The 18092-nt window shown below is 41.2% G+C and overlaps 1 protein-coding gene across 3 annotated transcripts in view; it reads left to right on the top strand.

Moving 5' to 3' along the window:
• Positions 1 to 1915, top strand: part of ABTB3 (ankyrin repeat and BTB domain containing 3) — a 173777-nt gene extending 171862 nt beyond the window's left edge. For all 3 annotated transcript variants that reach the window (XM_034062953.1, XM_031050035.2, XM_013129373.3), the window contains exon 17: positions 944 to 1915. In XM_034062953.1, coding sequence (XP_033918844.1) covers positions 944 to 1153 — 210 coding nt within the window. In that variant the 3' untranslated portion in view covers positions 1154 to 1915. The remainder of the gene's footprint in view (positions 1 to 943) is intronic.
• Positions 1916 to 18092: the final 16177 nt, after the last annotated feature.

The raw sequence follows: 18092 nt of genomic DNA, 5'->3' as shown, positions 1-18092 counted from the left end.
TGAATGTTATGTGGTGTTATGTGGTGGAAGAGGCCAGATGATTGTGATGAGCCAGAGGAGCTCACACGCAGTTTAAGTGCAGCTTGCCAGCCAGCTGTCTGCTTTTGCATGTTGCTCTCTGAAGTGTGGAAGAAACTCATGTTAGACAGCAGTTAGGCTGGGAATAAAGTGAGCAGGTACTGAAGCCAGGAACCACCACATCAGCCAGGAGCAGGTTTTAAGTATCTTGCTCCTGCTGTAGGTACTATTTCTAGTCTTTGCAAGCTCAGCTGCATCTGCAGGCGCTCAGGTGATGCTGAGACCTGCCTTTCCAGATGGGGATGTGCAAACAGGTTGGCCTAGAGACTCTTCACTCAGAGCTCAGACTTTGCAGGAGCTTACTTGGGTGGGAGGGTAAGCTGAGCACTACTCTCTATACTTGCATGCTTATAATTACAGCTATAGTGGCATATTGTGGCTATACTCTTTGTATGACCACAAGTTCTATGGATTTGAGCAACCTGATCTAGTGGAAGGTGTCCCTGCCCATGGCAGGTGTTTGGAACTGGAAGAGTTTTAAGGTCTTTTCCAATCCAAACTATTCTATGATTCTGTGACCAATACAGGTCACCCATCAAATGATCAGCGTGGGTCATTTAAGGTTTGCTCATACATTTTCACTCACACATTTAAGGTTTGCTCTACACATGCTCTACAAACCTCCATTTCCCCTTTAAAGATTTCTTGACACAAGAAACTTTGCCTGACAGGTTTCTGCAGTCTTATGTCCCAGTCTAACTAAGGATGGCATTCATGAAACTTGGTCTGTAGTATGTTTTCCCAGACATACATGTGTAAGCGTTACTGTACCTGTCTGAAAGGCTTAGCTTGTGTGTTTGTATGCAGCTCTCATGCACTGTATTTCCTGAGTGGGTTTATCTTTCTCTAATTTCACTTCTTGTAGTTTCTCGGAGTCACAGAACTATCTTCCTATTGTGAAGGCTACTTTCTAAAAAATATGATGGTCCTCATTGAAAATGAAGCATTCAAACAGCTGTTGTATGACAAGAATGGAGAAACATCTGGTCAAAATGTACTACAGGACTTACAGAGGACGTTGGCCACAAGGATTCAGTCAATCCATTTGTCTTCTTCAAAGGGCTCCATTGTGTAAAGCCTAGGAAGACGGTAACGCTCTAATAAGGACCCTGCAAGTTCAGTCTGCTCTGGCAGTTGCCTAAACCCATTGCAGTTGCTTAAACAACTACGAAAAAAGTAATTAGAAAAATTCTACTTTGCATCCAAATAGTTCCGTGTTGGCCAAAGGTGCTGCGCTGGGGCCATGGCCCCGTCTGGAAGAGGGAGTGTGGAAGACAAAAGCTCCTCCATGCTTTTGAGCAAACAGGGTACCAGTGTATCCAGTGAATTGCTGTTGTACTCAGTTTCTGAACACAAACACACACACACACATACGCACACACGCACATACATACATGTGGCCATGGAGCTTGATGCCAACAAAAGCCGGAACTCAGTGAACACCAGAAGCCCCTGACTGAGCGGTGGTGCCGAGGAAGACCAGAATTGACCAATTCATCACTTAAGGCAGATTTGTTCCTGTGTTACATGCTCAAGAACTATATCTATCCTGGAGTCCATTATCTCATGCATTTAAGAAATGTAAGAACTGTTACTGCTGTCAAGCAAAGGTCGACTGTATTAGAGAGTGGGTAAGACTGTTGCAGCTGAAGGAATATATTGACAGATTTTTAGGGGTGGGAACTTTTTAAATTGTTCATAAAAAATAACGGGGTGGCCTTGTAGTTTAAAAATGATTTCTTAAGCTTAAAATTTCATTTTCAACAGAGCTGTGTTTGAGGATCTATGTAACATGTTTTGGTTTTTTAAATGGTAAAATGTACATTGTGTAAACATACATATGATCAAGTTTTGCTTGTATTCTTTCCTAGGGTGGTATAATCTTGCCTAACAGGCAATGATTACACCAAAGAGGTACATTACCCAGACTATCTCTAATACAGTAGTTGGTGGGGGAGGGAGGGGGGCAGGAGAACTGCATGCTACTCATGATCTGGGGTTGAAAACAATGACAAACTCAACATGCATTTGCATGGTAACTGTACCTGTGAGATGTTACATTCGTGCTTCGTTTCGCCAAGACAAATGCAGTGTTACTTCTTGTCGAACCTCATTTGTGAAATTAGCACATTTTTTCATTTGGTGCGATTGGTTGTGATACAATACCCCTGGAGCCCCTTCTCGAGGTGCTGATTTCTGTTTGTTACAGTGAAGTGATAATAACAGATCTTTACTTCAGTCATGTGTTGATACTTTGCTACTGGCCGGAGATTGTGTCTGAGTTAGACTTTTTTAAGTTATAATTAAATATGTATGATAGAATGGTTTCTCACTGTATCCTGAGAATGTATAGGTTATCTACAGTGCAGGGGTTGGTGGGGTGGGAAGAGAGGTATGATTTAATGTTAAAGCTTTGTTTATTTTGCAGCATACTGTTAGCAAAGCAAATCTGCTATGTGCCACAACATTCCTGATGCTATGTCTCTGAAAACCATAGCAAGAAGTAGGCAAAGATATTGCCTTCTCCATGGCAAATTGACATTATTTATTTTCTAGGATGCCGTTCAGAAACTGTGCCCAGATCATAGACTTTAGAAGTTTCATTTTGACAGTGCATGTTAACCTCTTGTTCTTTTGTTGAATTATCTACATTGAGTGCTCTTCCATGTTGGTAGCTTTTGGCATGCTCAGTGAACCCAGTTTTGGCTCTAGTTACCAACACAGTAGGAAGCTGGTTTATGACTCTGAGGTGTAAATCCTCGTGTATGCTTGGTCTTTTAAAGCCTCTGCAGTTTCTGCAACACATTAAAAAGTGTCTAAACTGCCGCTAATGTCGCAGAGACTCAGCATGTCAGTCAATTAGACCTTTTTTTTCCCCTGCATATAGTAGATGTTCACACAAGATGCTGTCTGGAACATCTGGGTAATGGTAACTTCTGTGTGAACATTGCAATCGTAGTAAAGCAAGACCATGGTTGATGCAGAGCAACACACAGGGGTGCTTGTTGTCATTTGGTGTGTGTTCTTTTCTATGGAAACCCATCTTTCCATGCCAGTGATAACTGGATAGAAGCAGACCTCACCCCCCACTTCATGGTTTAAAATAGCAAAGTTTTCCAACAATAATCATGATACTAAAAATTCTTCTCTTGGGTACACACATAGTGCCCAACAAAATCATCAGGAGCTATATGTGTGTATATCCATAGGCAAAATAGTTTTTTTTTCTAGGAAACATGCCCACAGGTATACATATATATATACATTAATCTGGCATCAAATGCTATAGTGAGAACCACAGGTGCTGTACCCCTCTTTCTAGCTCAAAAACTATGTTTTGGTAAGGGGATGTAGAGTCCTGTGCACACAGCCCGCCCCTTGAAGGTGATGTCTTTTGAGCATTTGCATGAACCTGCCTGGAACCCATTAGGAAGGGAATACTGATAACTGTACAAGTTGTTCTGATGAGTTGAGAGTATCCATGGTGACATTCACTGGTTTTCATTCAGAGATAAAGAGCTTAATATCCTTTGGCTGTACATGACCTGAGTGCTCACTGTGTTTAGGCACTCAAAGGACAACACAAGCCAAAGGCTCTAGCAGCAGAGTGCAGATGCCTCCAAGCACACACTGTACAAGCCTGCCAGCACCAGCCCATGCACTCCTGTATCCCTTTGCTCCTTTGAGTCCTTGTGAGTGTGGATTGCTGAGCACGACAGAAACTGTGGCACCCACCAGTGCTGTGAGATCTGCTTTATTGGTGTCTGGCAAACGGTAGGAGATAAAAGCCCCTAGAAGCTATCATTCAAAGCTGTTACAGGCAGCTATTGATTTATAAAGGAGTAACTTTAGGCCTTCAAAACTCTGGTAATCCCAAAGTCGCAGATATATAGCTGAAGGGAACCTAAAAGAAAAAAGAACCATAACTTTCAATTCCATGCCAGATAGTGTGCAGCTTGCACACAGGGATAACAGGGATCCATGTTCTTCACCTCACTCATAACCAGAAGGTTTTCCCAAGAAACTGCAATTTACTGCAAATAGAGCCTTCTAGCCCTGATTGAAAAGGAGAGGGGATGATTTTACAGGATCTTCTTACAAGCTTACTCTATGTATTAGATTAATCATCATACTTTCCTCACTGGTATAGTCTTTTCTAGTTCTTCTGCTGTTCTCTTCTATGTCTCTAATTCTTGCTGTCATTCCTTTCATTACTCCCCAGTTTCCCCAAAACACAGCACTCCAGCAAGGGTTTTATACAGTAACAAGCAAAGCAGCGTTAACTGTCTCCTGTGGTTTATAGAAAGCATATCAGAAAATATATCCTGGAATATTTTCTACAAGAACACCCCATGGCTGACTTTGATCTAGTTTGTCTTCTCTTAGAATTCCTGGGTGATTCACTGCTGCTTTCCCAGGAGTTCCAATTTTGATTTGTGCATTTGTTTACTGCACCTTCCACAGTATAACACTTTCAACTTGTCTTTATTAAACTTGTTCTGCTTTAATTGGGGCAATTTCCCCACTTCATCAAGATCAGTTGCAATTCTGATCCTGTCTTCTAGCCTGTTTCATAATCTCCAAGCTTTATTGTATGTGGCTTCATGCATGGATTCTTCATTCCATTAATCTGGGGCTGAGGGGGGGAAGGTCTCTGTTGTCAGTTTAATCTAAAAAGCAGTGTGAGTTTCAGTGGGTGCCCATGAATACCATGCCTATCAGATAAGGCTCTTTCCAGCAGAGCTTTTTATTAGCATTTTTTAGAGAGATAGTGTTATCATCTTGGAAAATAAAACACCTTCTGCTTCTTTAGTCTTTGAGTTGCAGTAACTTACAAATTTTGAGGGAAGATATTAGCTCCAACCTAGGTGAAATGGAAAAATATACAACATCCTTAGAAAAACTTGAGATTTCCTTCTTTAATTGTAACTTTCCAGCCTTTAATGAGTGAAGAGCTTTTTCAGTTCCTTTCCATTATACTAATCCAGTGCTGTAGTACTGGAGGACTTGCAGGCATTCTACCCCTGCCTCATGGCAGATCTTTTCCTGCTGCCTCTCCATGAGGTCCTTTCTTAGTTTCCAGAATTTCCTCACTTTGCCTCACATTCTTCCAGTTGCCCCACTTCCCAGGGTTTTGGGGTTTTTTTACTCTAGAGCCCTACTGGATGCTTTCCCAAGCCCAGAAAGGATATCTGTGTTCTCCTGAATGGGCAGTTTTCCAATAATTGGCTTGAGAGCTAGGAAGAGAAAAGGATGGGAAATGTAGGAGGGCAAAGGTTTTGGACATCACGGAGTAAGGCTGGTATTATTTTCACGACAAAAGTCAGCACTGTCTACTTGTTTCTCAGATTTTCCCGTGAGCGATTCCTTCTGCCTGCTGTCCTCTAAACACAGCTGGTAGCCAGATGCCGTGTTCTGGGAATGAGCCAGCTTTCTAACGGCTGAGACTTCTTTTCTCCAGCTAAAAGTTTTGCCTGCTTGGTCTCGGCTTCAGAGTAGGTTTGTGCAAATGTCTGTGAAAGACAGAGGAAACATCTTTAAAGAGGTGTGAAGGCTCAGTAGCCAGGCTACTATTGGCACTAATGAGAGCTGCTTGCTGAATCCTCCACATGCTGCTTTTGACTCTGAGCCTTTTTGTGTTGAATACCCACTGGCTTCGTACCAAATGCTGCACAAGTTCTGGATGGGCTGCAGTGTGTGGTGTGCTGGGGGATTTCTGAAATTCTCGTTTTGTTTCAGAGGCAGCACCACGTGCTGCTCTTTGAAGATTAAAGGAAAAAGGGAGATCCTCAGTTTGTACTGAAATAAACTGTTCTGAGGTGCTGCAGTGAGGAAAAAGAAAGGGCATCTCTTCTCCCCCTCCCTGTACCTGTCTAAAATCAGGGAAGGGTTCTGTTGTGGCATGCAATGCAACTAAATCTGTGGGGACTCAGCATGCAGGACCCTAAGTTTGGTTCTTATGTTCAAGAAAAATACAGGTGGTGTTAAAGTTCACACATTCACATACTCAAGGCAAGGCTCAGGCCATCCTAGGGAATAAGCCGTTCCTAGTGCTCTTGTCTACGGTTAAATCTTGGAGAAGTGGAGAACCTGCAGAACTTGTCATTGGTTGCAGGTGTTCAGTGTCCCCAGAGGAGCTGGCTCTGTCTTAAAACTTGCTGAAAAATGACATCCTAAAGCTTGTGTTCACTAAAGCTGCCTCTGAAGTCAGTGGATGATATTTTATTTTGGGGAATTGAACAAGAGTTACCTGAAGTCAAAGACTTGAAGTTAGTTTGTTTGACAAAGTGTCTTTCATGTGAGGCTGTGCAAGCACTTTACAGAAGTGAAGGGCCTGATGTTTCTTTCATCCTCTCGCCCAGAGATGTTGAAATATATAAGCATTTAAAAAGCTGCTTGTGATTTGTCCTAATATTTAATAAACTAGCATGCAGAAAGTTAGCCTTGAAATAGCACTCAAATAATATCTGAAAACCTGTAGATGAGAACATCACTAATTTTAGATGTCTACCTATACACACAACATTGGTATCTCTAACTCTCAGCACTTCCAATCACATCTTCCATTGATTTGTAACAAAATTAATGTTTTTTTAGTTTTTAACCTGTTATTTCTTTTAAGATAAGGCCTGTTATCTTCAGTAGATGAAAACTGACCGTTCTGACCAGATCATCACATTTCAAGTAGAACTGCATCTGACCTACCATTTGTAACTGTCCTCCATGGGCAAAAAATAGCGAAGCTGCATCTTCAGCTGTGAGTCAGTGATCCATGACTTCAGTGAGCCTGCTGCTGAAAACATCGCAAATGTGGTACCCAAAGCAGAAGGAAAATACGGAAACCTGCAGAAGGTGATGGGCACTTGTCACTTGTCTTCAGTGAGCCAAAGAACTAGGAAGTGAGCTCGCTGCAGATAGCAAGTGGGTATTCAGTTTCTTTTTGTTGCCGTTAAACTGTCATTCTTTCAGGTTAGTTCAAGGCTTCTTGCATGGAAGAGCCATGGATGGCCTACTGTGTATTTATCTTAGGTACTTGCAGAGGGCTCACAATGTGGTATCTCAAGTTCTCATGTCGGTAGTCCCTGTTAGACGATGCTTTCTGTGCTTTGCTTGGACTGTTTGTCACTAGAACAGCCAGGAGACATGGCAGCAAGTTACAAGAGAAGTTGCATTGGCTGGATAGGCTAAATTCTACAAACAACTTATGTTTTGCAAGCTATGCTGTGTAGCTGGCAAAATCTGTCCGCCTGATTTTATGTGATGTACCAGAACAGCAATTTTGGTGTTTCTTTCCCTTTGGAGAGGCATTTTTCATCCTTCAGCTTACAGTTTTGATCTTTCATCCTGCAGTGGTGATGACACAGTGTGATTAGGTACAGGTTTCTGTCCGTGTTGGATTGCACGCTAATGAAGAGGTCTTAGTAAAGGAAGAGAATTAGGACAAGGATTTTGATGTCTAACCTCAGATCTTTGCCTTGGATTCCAGAGGTATAGTGTTCCTTGTTTCCTGTTTCGTATGTTCTTCAACTCAGGAGTTTCCATGAAATCAGAGGGGAAGGCAGAGCAGAAGACAGGTGAGGAGGAAGCATCCCCATCTCAGCATCCCCAACAAGCCCATTTGGCTCTGGTCTCTTTAGTGCTCACAAAGAGGGTTTGCTTGGTCCCACTGCTGAGATATGGCTGTGGAGCTCTAGCAATCGATAGCTTTTTGTTGTCCTTATAAATATCTTGACTGCCACAGCTGCAACTGTGAATTTGCCTGAACTCCTTTGTGTGTGGTTAACTTTGGTCTTTTCACTTCCTGTCATCTCTGCTGCTGTGTTTTCATTAAATCTTCCATTACTTGGCTTTGCCCAGCTCAGTGAGAGGCAATCTTGTTTCTTATTGCCTTTCTAAAGCAAACAAAGACAGGGAAAAAAAACTGTCTGAAATACCCAATCAGAAATCATTCATGGTTTAAAATAAGCCACATTGGAAAATGGAGATGCTCAGACACACAAAAAGACAGCCACTTTAGAAAAATCCAATGTGCTAGAAGGTCATTTTAATTAATTATGGTCAAAGCCTTAACACCTCACATGTTCTGGCAGGGATGGATTAACGTGGCTCAAAACATCTGGACTTGTTCAAGCCACGCGTTCAAGAGAGTCCAGCCTTACCCTTTCCCCTTCCCAGCAGTGGATAAATTGACTATCCTATAGCTTACTACGTGAGAGGCTTTCTAATGAGCTTTCCCAAAGCCTGGTTCTCTCTGTTCTGTGTAGCTTTTGAAGAGCTCACAGCACATCTGTGGGCTGAGATCTGCTCCTGAGGACTGTTAAAAGCCCCCTGCACCCCAGCACTGGCTGTGCCTTATTGGGGCAGGAGGTAGAAAGGAGCATAGAAAGCCCCTGGAGCCTCATCAGAGAGAAAGCTGCTTCCCCAGCATCCACGCATTCACTTGATCAAATAACCCTGCTTAACCTGCTCAAGCCTGTGTAGACTGTTGATAGAAAAATTTGGGACAGCTGGTTAAATACATTGGGAACTGATTTTTTTGCTTTGCCATTATTGAGACAGTGACTAATTGTGCCATTTGGGAACATGTAAAAATGTGCAGTCTTCCTGGAGTTGCGAGTTTATGTTTATCCATTGAAGAATACAAGGACCAAAGGAAACTACCTGAGAGCTTTTTGACCTTGTGTTCCTGGCTGAATTCCAATTAATACTAGAAAAAACTTGACTTATTTAAGTCACATCAATACATTTTGACCAGTATGTTGCTTCTTGTCCATATTTCTCTGAGTATTGCAGCTGTTGTACAGTCATATGTGCTGTACCAGTGGGGAACAGAGGTGCCTGAGCATCACACTTACAATAAATAAGTAAATCCCACTCTCTGCAATGCAGGATAGTTCTTCAACTAATCTCTTTAGTGTTATGAGGAAGGTGAATTAATCAGCTCAGCTTTTTACAGCCCAAAGATAAGGTCAGTGCTCTTTTTCCAATGCTCTCTTCACTCTGCCAACTACCACACAGAAGAGGAATCTGGATCCTGCATTTTAAAAATCATAATGTAATTAAGAGCATCAGAAATAAAACCCAACATGGGAAATAAAACATTCCTTCACCCCACTCCACTCCCCCCCAGTGACAGGTGGGCTACTCAAGTGTCCTTCAATCCTGCTCATCTGAAAGCTTATTGTAATGCCATTTGTGCATTAGTTATCCTCAGAAGTGGCTTTTGATTAGGTTGAGGTCTGGAAAGAATCTGAAGTCGTTCAGGACAGAAGTGGCATCATAAATTAATTTGTTCTACATCATCTAAGCTGTGTGCTGTGTGCTTCTTTGTGTGTTTTGTTGTATCAGTTGTTTGGGTTTTTTATTGGGAAGAAAAGGTTAAGAATGTGCAATGCTTTGGGATTTCTGTCCATAGTTATTGTTGTATGTTTGTATGTGAGAGAGAGATGATAGACAGTAACTAGATCTATGGGATATGTTATGAGGCGTGAAATCACGTTTGTAATGAGATTTCTTGTTAATGGTAGTCAGCCTTCCTTGATGCTAAGCATTAATGCAATATCCATTAGTGCAGCTAAACCTCCCTCCACTCCACTTTCCCAAATGGGTTTCACTTTGCACCTAGTTTAGCATTTATAAATATTTGATACAAGGTTCAAGAAGTAATTTAAATGTTAAATGAAAGATATATGAATGTTCTAGGAAAGATACAAGTTTAGATTATACTATCACATCATTCACAAGCCAAACATGAAAGCATGATGAAATTTGCCCCATTAGAATTGCTGGAAGCCTTTTCATTGATTTTTCTAGGCTGTTTTCCATCTCTCTTTCATACTATGTTACCTTTGAAGTCTTTGCACATCTTGCATTTTCCAAGCTGAATGCCTATCTGTAATTAGAAAACACAATCTTGATCTTTAAATGGGAAAGTGATCCTTCCTCTGTCATTCACTTCTGAAGCTGGTTTTGTATCTTTATGTTCACCACTGAAAACAACAGCTGAATGGGGAAATGCCAGCTCAAGCATCCTGAAAAAACAAAAGAACTAGCACTGTCAGTGGGACAACTCTTTGCTTCCTTCCTGCCTCTTCTCATCCACTCCCACTTGTCCCTGAGATGTCTTTGAACTTCAAGATAGAAAAAAAAAATGAAAACAAGAGGAAAGGATGTGCTAGAAATAAGATGGTTTCTAGAACACTGTGGAACCATCAAGTTAATCTGGATTTTTTCAGATTTTAGGCAGACTCCTGGTTTGTGTAATATAAATTCAGGTATAGTCATGATTGGTTTCCATTTGTGGTTGTTATTATTATTTTGAGTTTGCTTGTTTTCCTAGAAGAGTAGTTTTGTTTGCTGCCATCCATTGTTGGGGTTTTATGGGCAAGTTTTTATTGAGAAGCAAATGAAAGATCATCCAGCCTAACAGTAATTGTGAACGAATACATAGATATTGTCCTTCATCCCACAGATGTAGCTGAAATACTGTTTCATGGCTTCAGAGGGATGCTTGAGGTCATCTGCAATTAGCAACACAGGTGAAACCTTCTTCGCCTTTGCTTATCTGTTTATAAGAGAGAAAAAATGAAATAGCAGAGAATCAGAGTATAGACAATAGGATGGCAGATGTTTTTCAAAAGAGAAAGAGGAGAGCTAAGAAATACAATTTTTTCTGGAGCCAAATCTTTTTCCTCAAAAAGACAGGTAGATATATGTAGCTTGTTCAAAGATGTCAGTCTCTCAAGTCTATTAGATACTTTTGAAGAACTCTTGTTTCATGCTGTTAATGTTCCAGAGCAACCTGTTCCACTACAGACCGAGGGCACTCTGGAATGAGGCAGAAGGGAATGTATTAACATAGAGGAGTTCAGTCATGATTTGAAGCAGCAGCTTTTGTCCACTGTGTCCACAACTTGAACATTATTTTAAAATGTGTGCTTGTATTTAATTTATTTTGATTTTTTTTAATCACTGTTCTGAAAAGGAAAATAATTCTCCCTTGAGTATAATGTATTCAGTGAGCAGGATCAGAAACCTCTATATGTTTTATCACATAATCAGGTCTTTAGCATAAACGTTGGGAAAACTCTGAAAGCATCTTCTCCGAGTGGGCCTTAGGTTATCTTAAAACCCATTCTGTCTGATGCTGATCCTTTTAAGGTCTCCAGTGACATTATGATTCATTTGTCATTGCTAGATGTCGTTACGTTAACTATGTCCAAAGGCAGGGAAGAATGTGAAACCAGCAAGTTGGGTTTTTATTATTCCGTAACTCTGGCAAAAAGAGGAAAACTAACCAGATCTTTGTTTCTAGTGTGAAATACTCTCCTTAGTTTGAGAGGACATGTTCAAAGCCTCTGCTCTAAATGCCTTGTTATAATCAAGTTACAAAATGGAGGAAAATTGTATTTGAGAAAGATTTTTGAGGAACTTAACTCCAGTGGTGCAGAACATGCACTTGTTAAAGCCTGCTTTCTCTGCCTCTCTTGAAGTCAGTGGGAATCTTTAATAGGAGTTACTGCAAGGCTGTATGCTTTTTAATGCACTAGCAGATGTAATTTCCCAGCTAGTCATTTGCTCAGTTGTGGTTGGTACACCATGAAGGCTGAAGGCCAAATCCTGCTGTCACTGCACACAGCAGCTCTATTTCAGCAGGGATTGTAACTTAGGTTACATGAGTTAGCTGCACAGTTTTGAGGTACTTGCCGAAGAGAAATTATGGGAGAGGGCATGCTTTCCTTCTGCTTGTTCATCACAGCCTTTGCATTTCCAATGACTTTATTAAAAGCATCATATATTTACATGCTGCAGAATGAAGCCTGCATGGGGTGGGAAAGATTTTTATGACTTTAGACCTGCCTAAGAAAACATCAACCATTCTAATTTTAGACAAGTTGCATTCCATGTCCATCTGTTTAGTGGATCAGTCTGATGTTTACTGTTTAGTAAATTACATTTGGTCTCCTTTTTTTATGTTTCTTCGAGGGCATTGCCTGCCATCAGCTAGTGTAAAATGGTGCCAAGGACTTTCAGACATACCCTTAGGGACAAACTCTGCTAGCTTCACATAGCACAATGCCATCAAAAGCAAAGAAAGCTGGACTGGGCACATGAACTGCAACCCTTCAATGTCCAGTTACATCTCCTGCCTCATTTCGTAGAGATTGATGACTTCCTGGAAAGAAAAAACATATGCTGCCAATTCACCCCAGTTAAAAATATATTGAAGTCAAGGAAATTACATTAGATATGACTGTAGTCTACCAAATCCAATCCTGTGCATAGGCAGAACTCCCAAGGGAAGGTAATGGGAGTTTATGTCACGGTGTTTGCGGAATGAAGCCTATGTAATGAACTATGACAAAATGTCAACTTTGTGTAAACTCACCTGGTGACTCTGTATAAAGGTTTGTAAGAAATCTTCGTTGGAACACACCAGAGAATAATAAACTTGCACCTTGATAGAATAGCTTTATTTGTATATACTCTATGTAAATTTTAAACCAGAGGATACATCTCATTCCTTGTACATATCTGACTAGAACGGTGGCAGTGCTGTGCACTGCTGTTTAGGAGATCCAGGTTCTCTAGTCTTGGGTTTCCAATTGTAAAGGCTGCAGGAGACTGCTTGGGACCAGCCAAAACAGGATGGATGGATGCTCACCACCCACTGCTTAGGACTGAAGGAGCAGGAACAGGAACAGATGTTGGCTACAGAGAAGACTGCTTGCCCCCACTCCTGGCTAAAGGACAAGTGCCTCCTTCACTGTCATCTCCAACAGAAGTGATTTATGGTCAAAGAGTGTGGAGAACATTCAGAGCCCTATTTGGATCACGCTTTCATAGGGACCTGAGCTTATAAGGAACCCACACTTCTGGTGTAACATGGGAAGGTCCATGAAAAAGCAGTGTGTATATACATCTACCTATCTGTCTGTCTGTTATCTAATATCACAGTGTTTCTGTATTGAATGGTTTCAGTAACCTGTAAACAAGTGATTGCTCCTGTTGTGTTACTGCTTCAAAATTCTTTGCATGCACTCTGGCATATAATTCTTTAAGAAAAGAAATTATACATATTATATATATATATTGTAGCTTGCAAAATATTCATGTTGAAGAGCCATGTTTTGTGCAAATTGTACATTTATGTTGTGAGCAATATTGCAATATGAACTTTTATTAGTTGTTGGCATTAAAACATGTTTTTATTGATAGTAAATTTGTCACATTATTTTTGAGTGTATGTATGTATCCCAAGCTTTCAAACTCAGGCTTTATATCAACTACTGAAGGAGACTCTTTCTGTGCAGTAGAAATAGCACAGGCTTTCAGTAAATAGGCAGGTGTGCAAGTCCCATCACAAGTTGCAAGGCTGATACTTCATGCTGTTAGGCAAATACTTCTCTTTTGTTAGTGCTGGAATTCGTGTTTGGTACCAGGATGCTGTTGCCCTCATCTATAACAACTAAAACCCCAACCTTGCAAAACAAAGTGCTTAACTCCTCCTGCCCTCTGTCTCTGCAGGTGCTTCAATATAAATACAGTGAGGACTTAAGAAATTTCCAATTTCCTGCCAGATAGCCAATGTTATATTTTCAAATGCTCATGCTACATAGTTTTCAATTTAGGGGCTAGATAAAAGAGTAACAGTTATACCAGTATGGCTTTAGGAAAGCTGCAGTGTTTGGAGCTTGACCCTGAAACTTCCCTGATTTCGGAACATCATTGGTGGCTTTGTTTGCTCAGTGTTTACCTCTGAGAAATGTATGCTGTTGATTTAAATGTTTAATATATTGACTGCCTTTTTTGTATATTTGTTATCATAACGGTTTGGTTTAAATGCTAACAACTGTGGTCTATTTTCAGACTTTAAATAACATATGGTTCTGTATTTGGAAGACAAAGTTATTAATGAATATAGCAATTTGGTATTTTATTCCTATTTTATACAGCCGCCCCCATAGGTTGTTATCAGATGGCAATGACTATTGCTGAACAGCAGGTGGAACTCCTTTGAGCGTGTTTATGAGCCATCTCTGTTCAATAAAAATTCCATTGTTTTCTAGCCTAGGAAATGGCTGCTGCGAGTGTTTTTGTTGTTTCTTCTCCTCTTCAGGTGTTTCTCAATGTACTTCAGACAGCAAGAGTACTGGACTTCTTTGAAGAACCATCTCCCAGGAGCCACACAATTGGGATTTTACATCTGGAAGCTCTGGTGGTGTTTGCACCCATACACCGCTGTCAGTAATGGCTGCTGTGCATGTGAAGAAGTGACATGCAGTCTGTTCCCCAGACTTTACTCTGAGCCTTGACCTGGCAAAAAATGGGCACGTAAGACCAGGGAATGGAGCTCTGTGGTGCTCGAAATTAAGCACCTACAAATGCATTGTAGCCAGACAGTTTGGATGCAGGAAGACCTGAAAGGCTGGAAGCTTGCTTCACTGCACATTGCTGCAAGTGCATACAAATAAGTTGCAAGTGGGTATCTCAAAGAGAAGTGAGAATTAAAGTGATTAACTTTGGCATGAGTGTAAAAATCAGGTTTTAAAAAAATCTATGTATTTTGGCATATTTTTACTTTTTTATGTTAATTTACAGTGTTTTGTATGTTTCAGTGGATTTGAAGTTGAGTCCCTTCCTCATAATGTACCAGATTATTAAGAAACAGGTTGGTCCAGGAGGCAGGAGGTGGTAACATCCTCTCAAGCATGGCCTGTATGTAAGTTGTGGGAGTGAAACACTGCCCACACCACACAAGATGTGCAGATCAGGATTGTGTCTTTGTCGGGTGCCTTTAGGCTCTGCAAGCTCTGCTGTCCAGAAGGCAGAACAATTTAAAAACATAATTTCTTGGCATCGGAGTTAACTCTTCACTGAGAAAAATAGGGAAGTTCAGCTATAATTGTTAACACCATTCTTCTGGGTATGCTATAAACTCGTCTGTGACTTTTGCTATGTTCATTTCACTTTTCTTGTTTGAGGTTTTTTGGACTGTCTGAACATGTAGAGGCTGAGGGCTGTATCACATGTTCACTGGGCTAATTAAGGTTTAGGACAGACTTGCCCACTACTGTGTTTTCTTCTCAATGGGGCAGAAATGGGCAGCAGTGTCTAAGCCACCACTGCTACACTGTAGGGCTCACATTAGTGGAGCCTAAGGTTTTGTCCTGAAGCAAAAGCACTGTCAGAAGTGCTTGATGTAGATCTGCTGTTGGAATCAGTAGCAGAGACATCTGTGTAACCTAAGAAAGATCATTATATATCTCAGTTTGACCACTTTGAAAGCAACAGTAACATTTAAACCAGTCAGAAATATTTTTTAAAAAATCTGCATAATACAGACATATTTCTTGTTGTGTAGCACTATCAGCTAAATTTCCCCATGTCAACAAAGCCTTATATTTTAATGAACATTTCTGCAGTGGCTTTCCTTTTATCTAATGCATGTTTCAAGGAAAATGTTGCTTCAGAGAAGGCATGTGGGCTGGTTATCTCTTAAGCTTTGCAACAAAGATGTAAGCCTATGAGGTACATGATGGCTGACAGCCTGTGCACATATTGCAGGCTGGGAGGTCCCCATACCCAGCACAACCCTACTGCCTGGCTACCTTCCTAGAGCTTATCAGCCCCTCTGCTCTGCAAGCCCAGTGGCTTGTGTAAGGAGTTGGAGTCTCCTCCTGGAACAGGAAAATCTTTGGAGAAACCAGTACTGAGCAATATAAGGCCAGGTTGAACAGGGTGTCATTGCCATTGGCAGAGGGACTGGAATTATATGATCTTAAGTTCCTTTCCAACACTAACCATTCTATGATCCTATCCATCTATGTGCCACCAGTGAGACAAACACTTGCCCTGATGTCTGCTGTCAGACCCATAGTGCTGGAGGGGTAAGAGTCCTCAGGTGCTTTGAGACGTGCCTCTGTCCTCAGAGCTGTGATATAGCCCTGCTGCACACAGCACGTCTCCCAGCACTCACCCAAGTGTATGCTGACACTGAACCTCTGGTTAGCAAAGCCTGGAGCTAGAGGCCATAGCAAAGTCAGGGGAATGCACACAGACCCCGCTTCCCGCCTGCTGTGAGAACAAGCGTTACGGGGCACAACTCACATAACTTGGCTGAGTCCCAGCACGTGGAGCACTGCCATTTGTGGTTTTTTCCCATACCCATATGTTTACTGACTTTACTAGCAAATCTTTAGTATGTTGTATCATTGTATGCTTCTTTCCAATTTAACTTTCTTTGTCTAAGTTGGCCAGGAATTATGCTAGATCTTTCGTTTTGTCCTACCTTCATGTGCATCTTGGTTCTTCTTCTCTAGAACACCTCTTTTCCTCACATCTCTCTAATCCTGGATCCTGGTAGGCCGATGTATTTAAAGTTACTTTTCTGTATGTGTCAAACATGACTCTTCTCCATACCCAGCCATCCTTTCTCCAGCTTCCTGAGAGAGCACTGATGATATTTCTTTCCCTTCCTTTATGTTAGTTCCAGCTCTATCTGACAGCAATCATCGCAGGGATGATGGGATTCTCACTCCCAAGCTCACTGCACACATTCTGGGGAAGCAGATGCTCTGTAAGCATGCCTCTCTGCCTTGATAATACACTTACTGTATCCCAAGAAGGATTTAATATCTTTAACATGTATCTGTTTCACATTGAGATCACGCTTATTACTACACACAGTAAAAAGTGAAGTGACAGACCTAGTTTATTTCATAAAGTTAAGCAAAGAGCACCAAAAGCAACATGTAAAATCTGGGAGAATAAGCCCTAGCTCAAAGAAGTTTTATCTTTTAAAGTGAGGAGATTGGTGCTGTCCCAGAAAACTCCTTAAGGAGATCACGGATGAAAGAAAACCAAACCAGGCTTATTTCAACTACCTGAAAACTTAATTTTATGCCTAGCTATCAGTTCAAGAGCTCTTCCCTCCAGGCTATGCTGCTGTGTGAAGAAAGGGTGTGTAGTCTCCTTGACAAGATGCTGCCCTACTGAGGTCTGATCTTCCTTTGGTTTCCTCCCACTATTCATGATATGTGCTTTGCAGAAACACACAGGGAATGCAAATACAGAATCAAAAGGTAACCTTGAGGACTTTTATGGCTGCCCTTAGTGTTTCAAAGCCACTCTTAAGTACTCTTTTCTTTCTTTCCTGAGTTAGAGAATTTATTGATGTTGTGACTTTGCTTTTAGCTGTTCAGCATCTCTGAAACTGCAACACTAATATTTCACAGCTCATTTGAGAAAACAGAAAATGTTTTGTTTTTAGTAAGATGCCATGCTAATGTATCAATCCCTTTCCCCTCTTCCCATCTGAAGATTCAGCTGAACCACAGACATAAACCTACAGCATAACTTCTCTCAAAACACGTAAAATTCCCTTTGTTTTCTTGCTTACAGCCTGTATGATTTGCAGTAAGAACCTTTTCATGGCCTTGTAGTACCTTCCCGCTGTTATACTAGCAATGTTTACAGTGTCTCTGACAGTTTCATGATCCAAGGTACGTCAAAGCCCTTGCAGAGCCTTGGACACTGGAGCTCTTCAAGATTTCAAATACCAGAGCCTGCTGGTACCAGCTGCTTCAGCATCACTCTTTCATCAACCAGCTCTCTCCTCTCTTCCACTCTTACTCAGTGTGAAGAGGAATAATGTAGCTTTCTGGGAACTTTTGACATGCCCTAAAAAAGAAGCTGGACCTTACCTTTGGAGGAGCCATTGATTTTCCCCACTGAACCTGCTTTTCTTGACCTGGTAAATCCATGCCAGAGGTTTGCTCTGTAACTTAATCCAGCTGAACTTTTGTGAATGTTTATGACAATGCCTTGAACAAGGCACAAGCAAATGCTTCCTGTGGGTGAGAACTCTCCAGCACTTGCATTCTCAGATGAAAATCAGTAGGTCGAGATGAATCAAATGCAGAGCTAGAAACAGGAGCAATGTTTTAGTGTTTCTGACACCAGAACTGATTACTAAGCTGAAACAATGGAAATCACTGCTGTCAAGTTTTGTC

This window comes from Melopsittacus undulatus, chromosome 5 (genome assembly GCF_012275295.1).
Source record: "Melopsittacus undulatus isolate bMelUnd1 chromosome 5, bMelUnd1.mat.Z, whole genome shotgun sequence".
In the NCBI taxonomy this organism is placed as follows: Eukaryota; Metazoa; Chordata; class Aves; order Psittaciformes; family Psittaculidae; genus Melopsittacus; species Melopsittacus undulatus.
The sequence above is the reverse complement of the archived record's forward strand: the minus strand, read 5'-3'. Positions and strand labels throughout refer to the sequence as shown.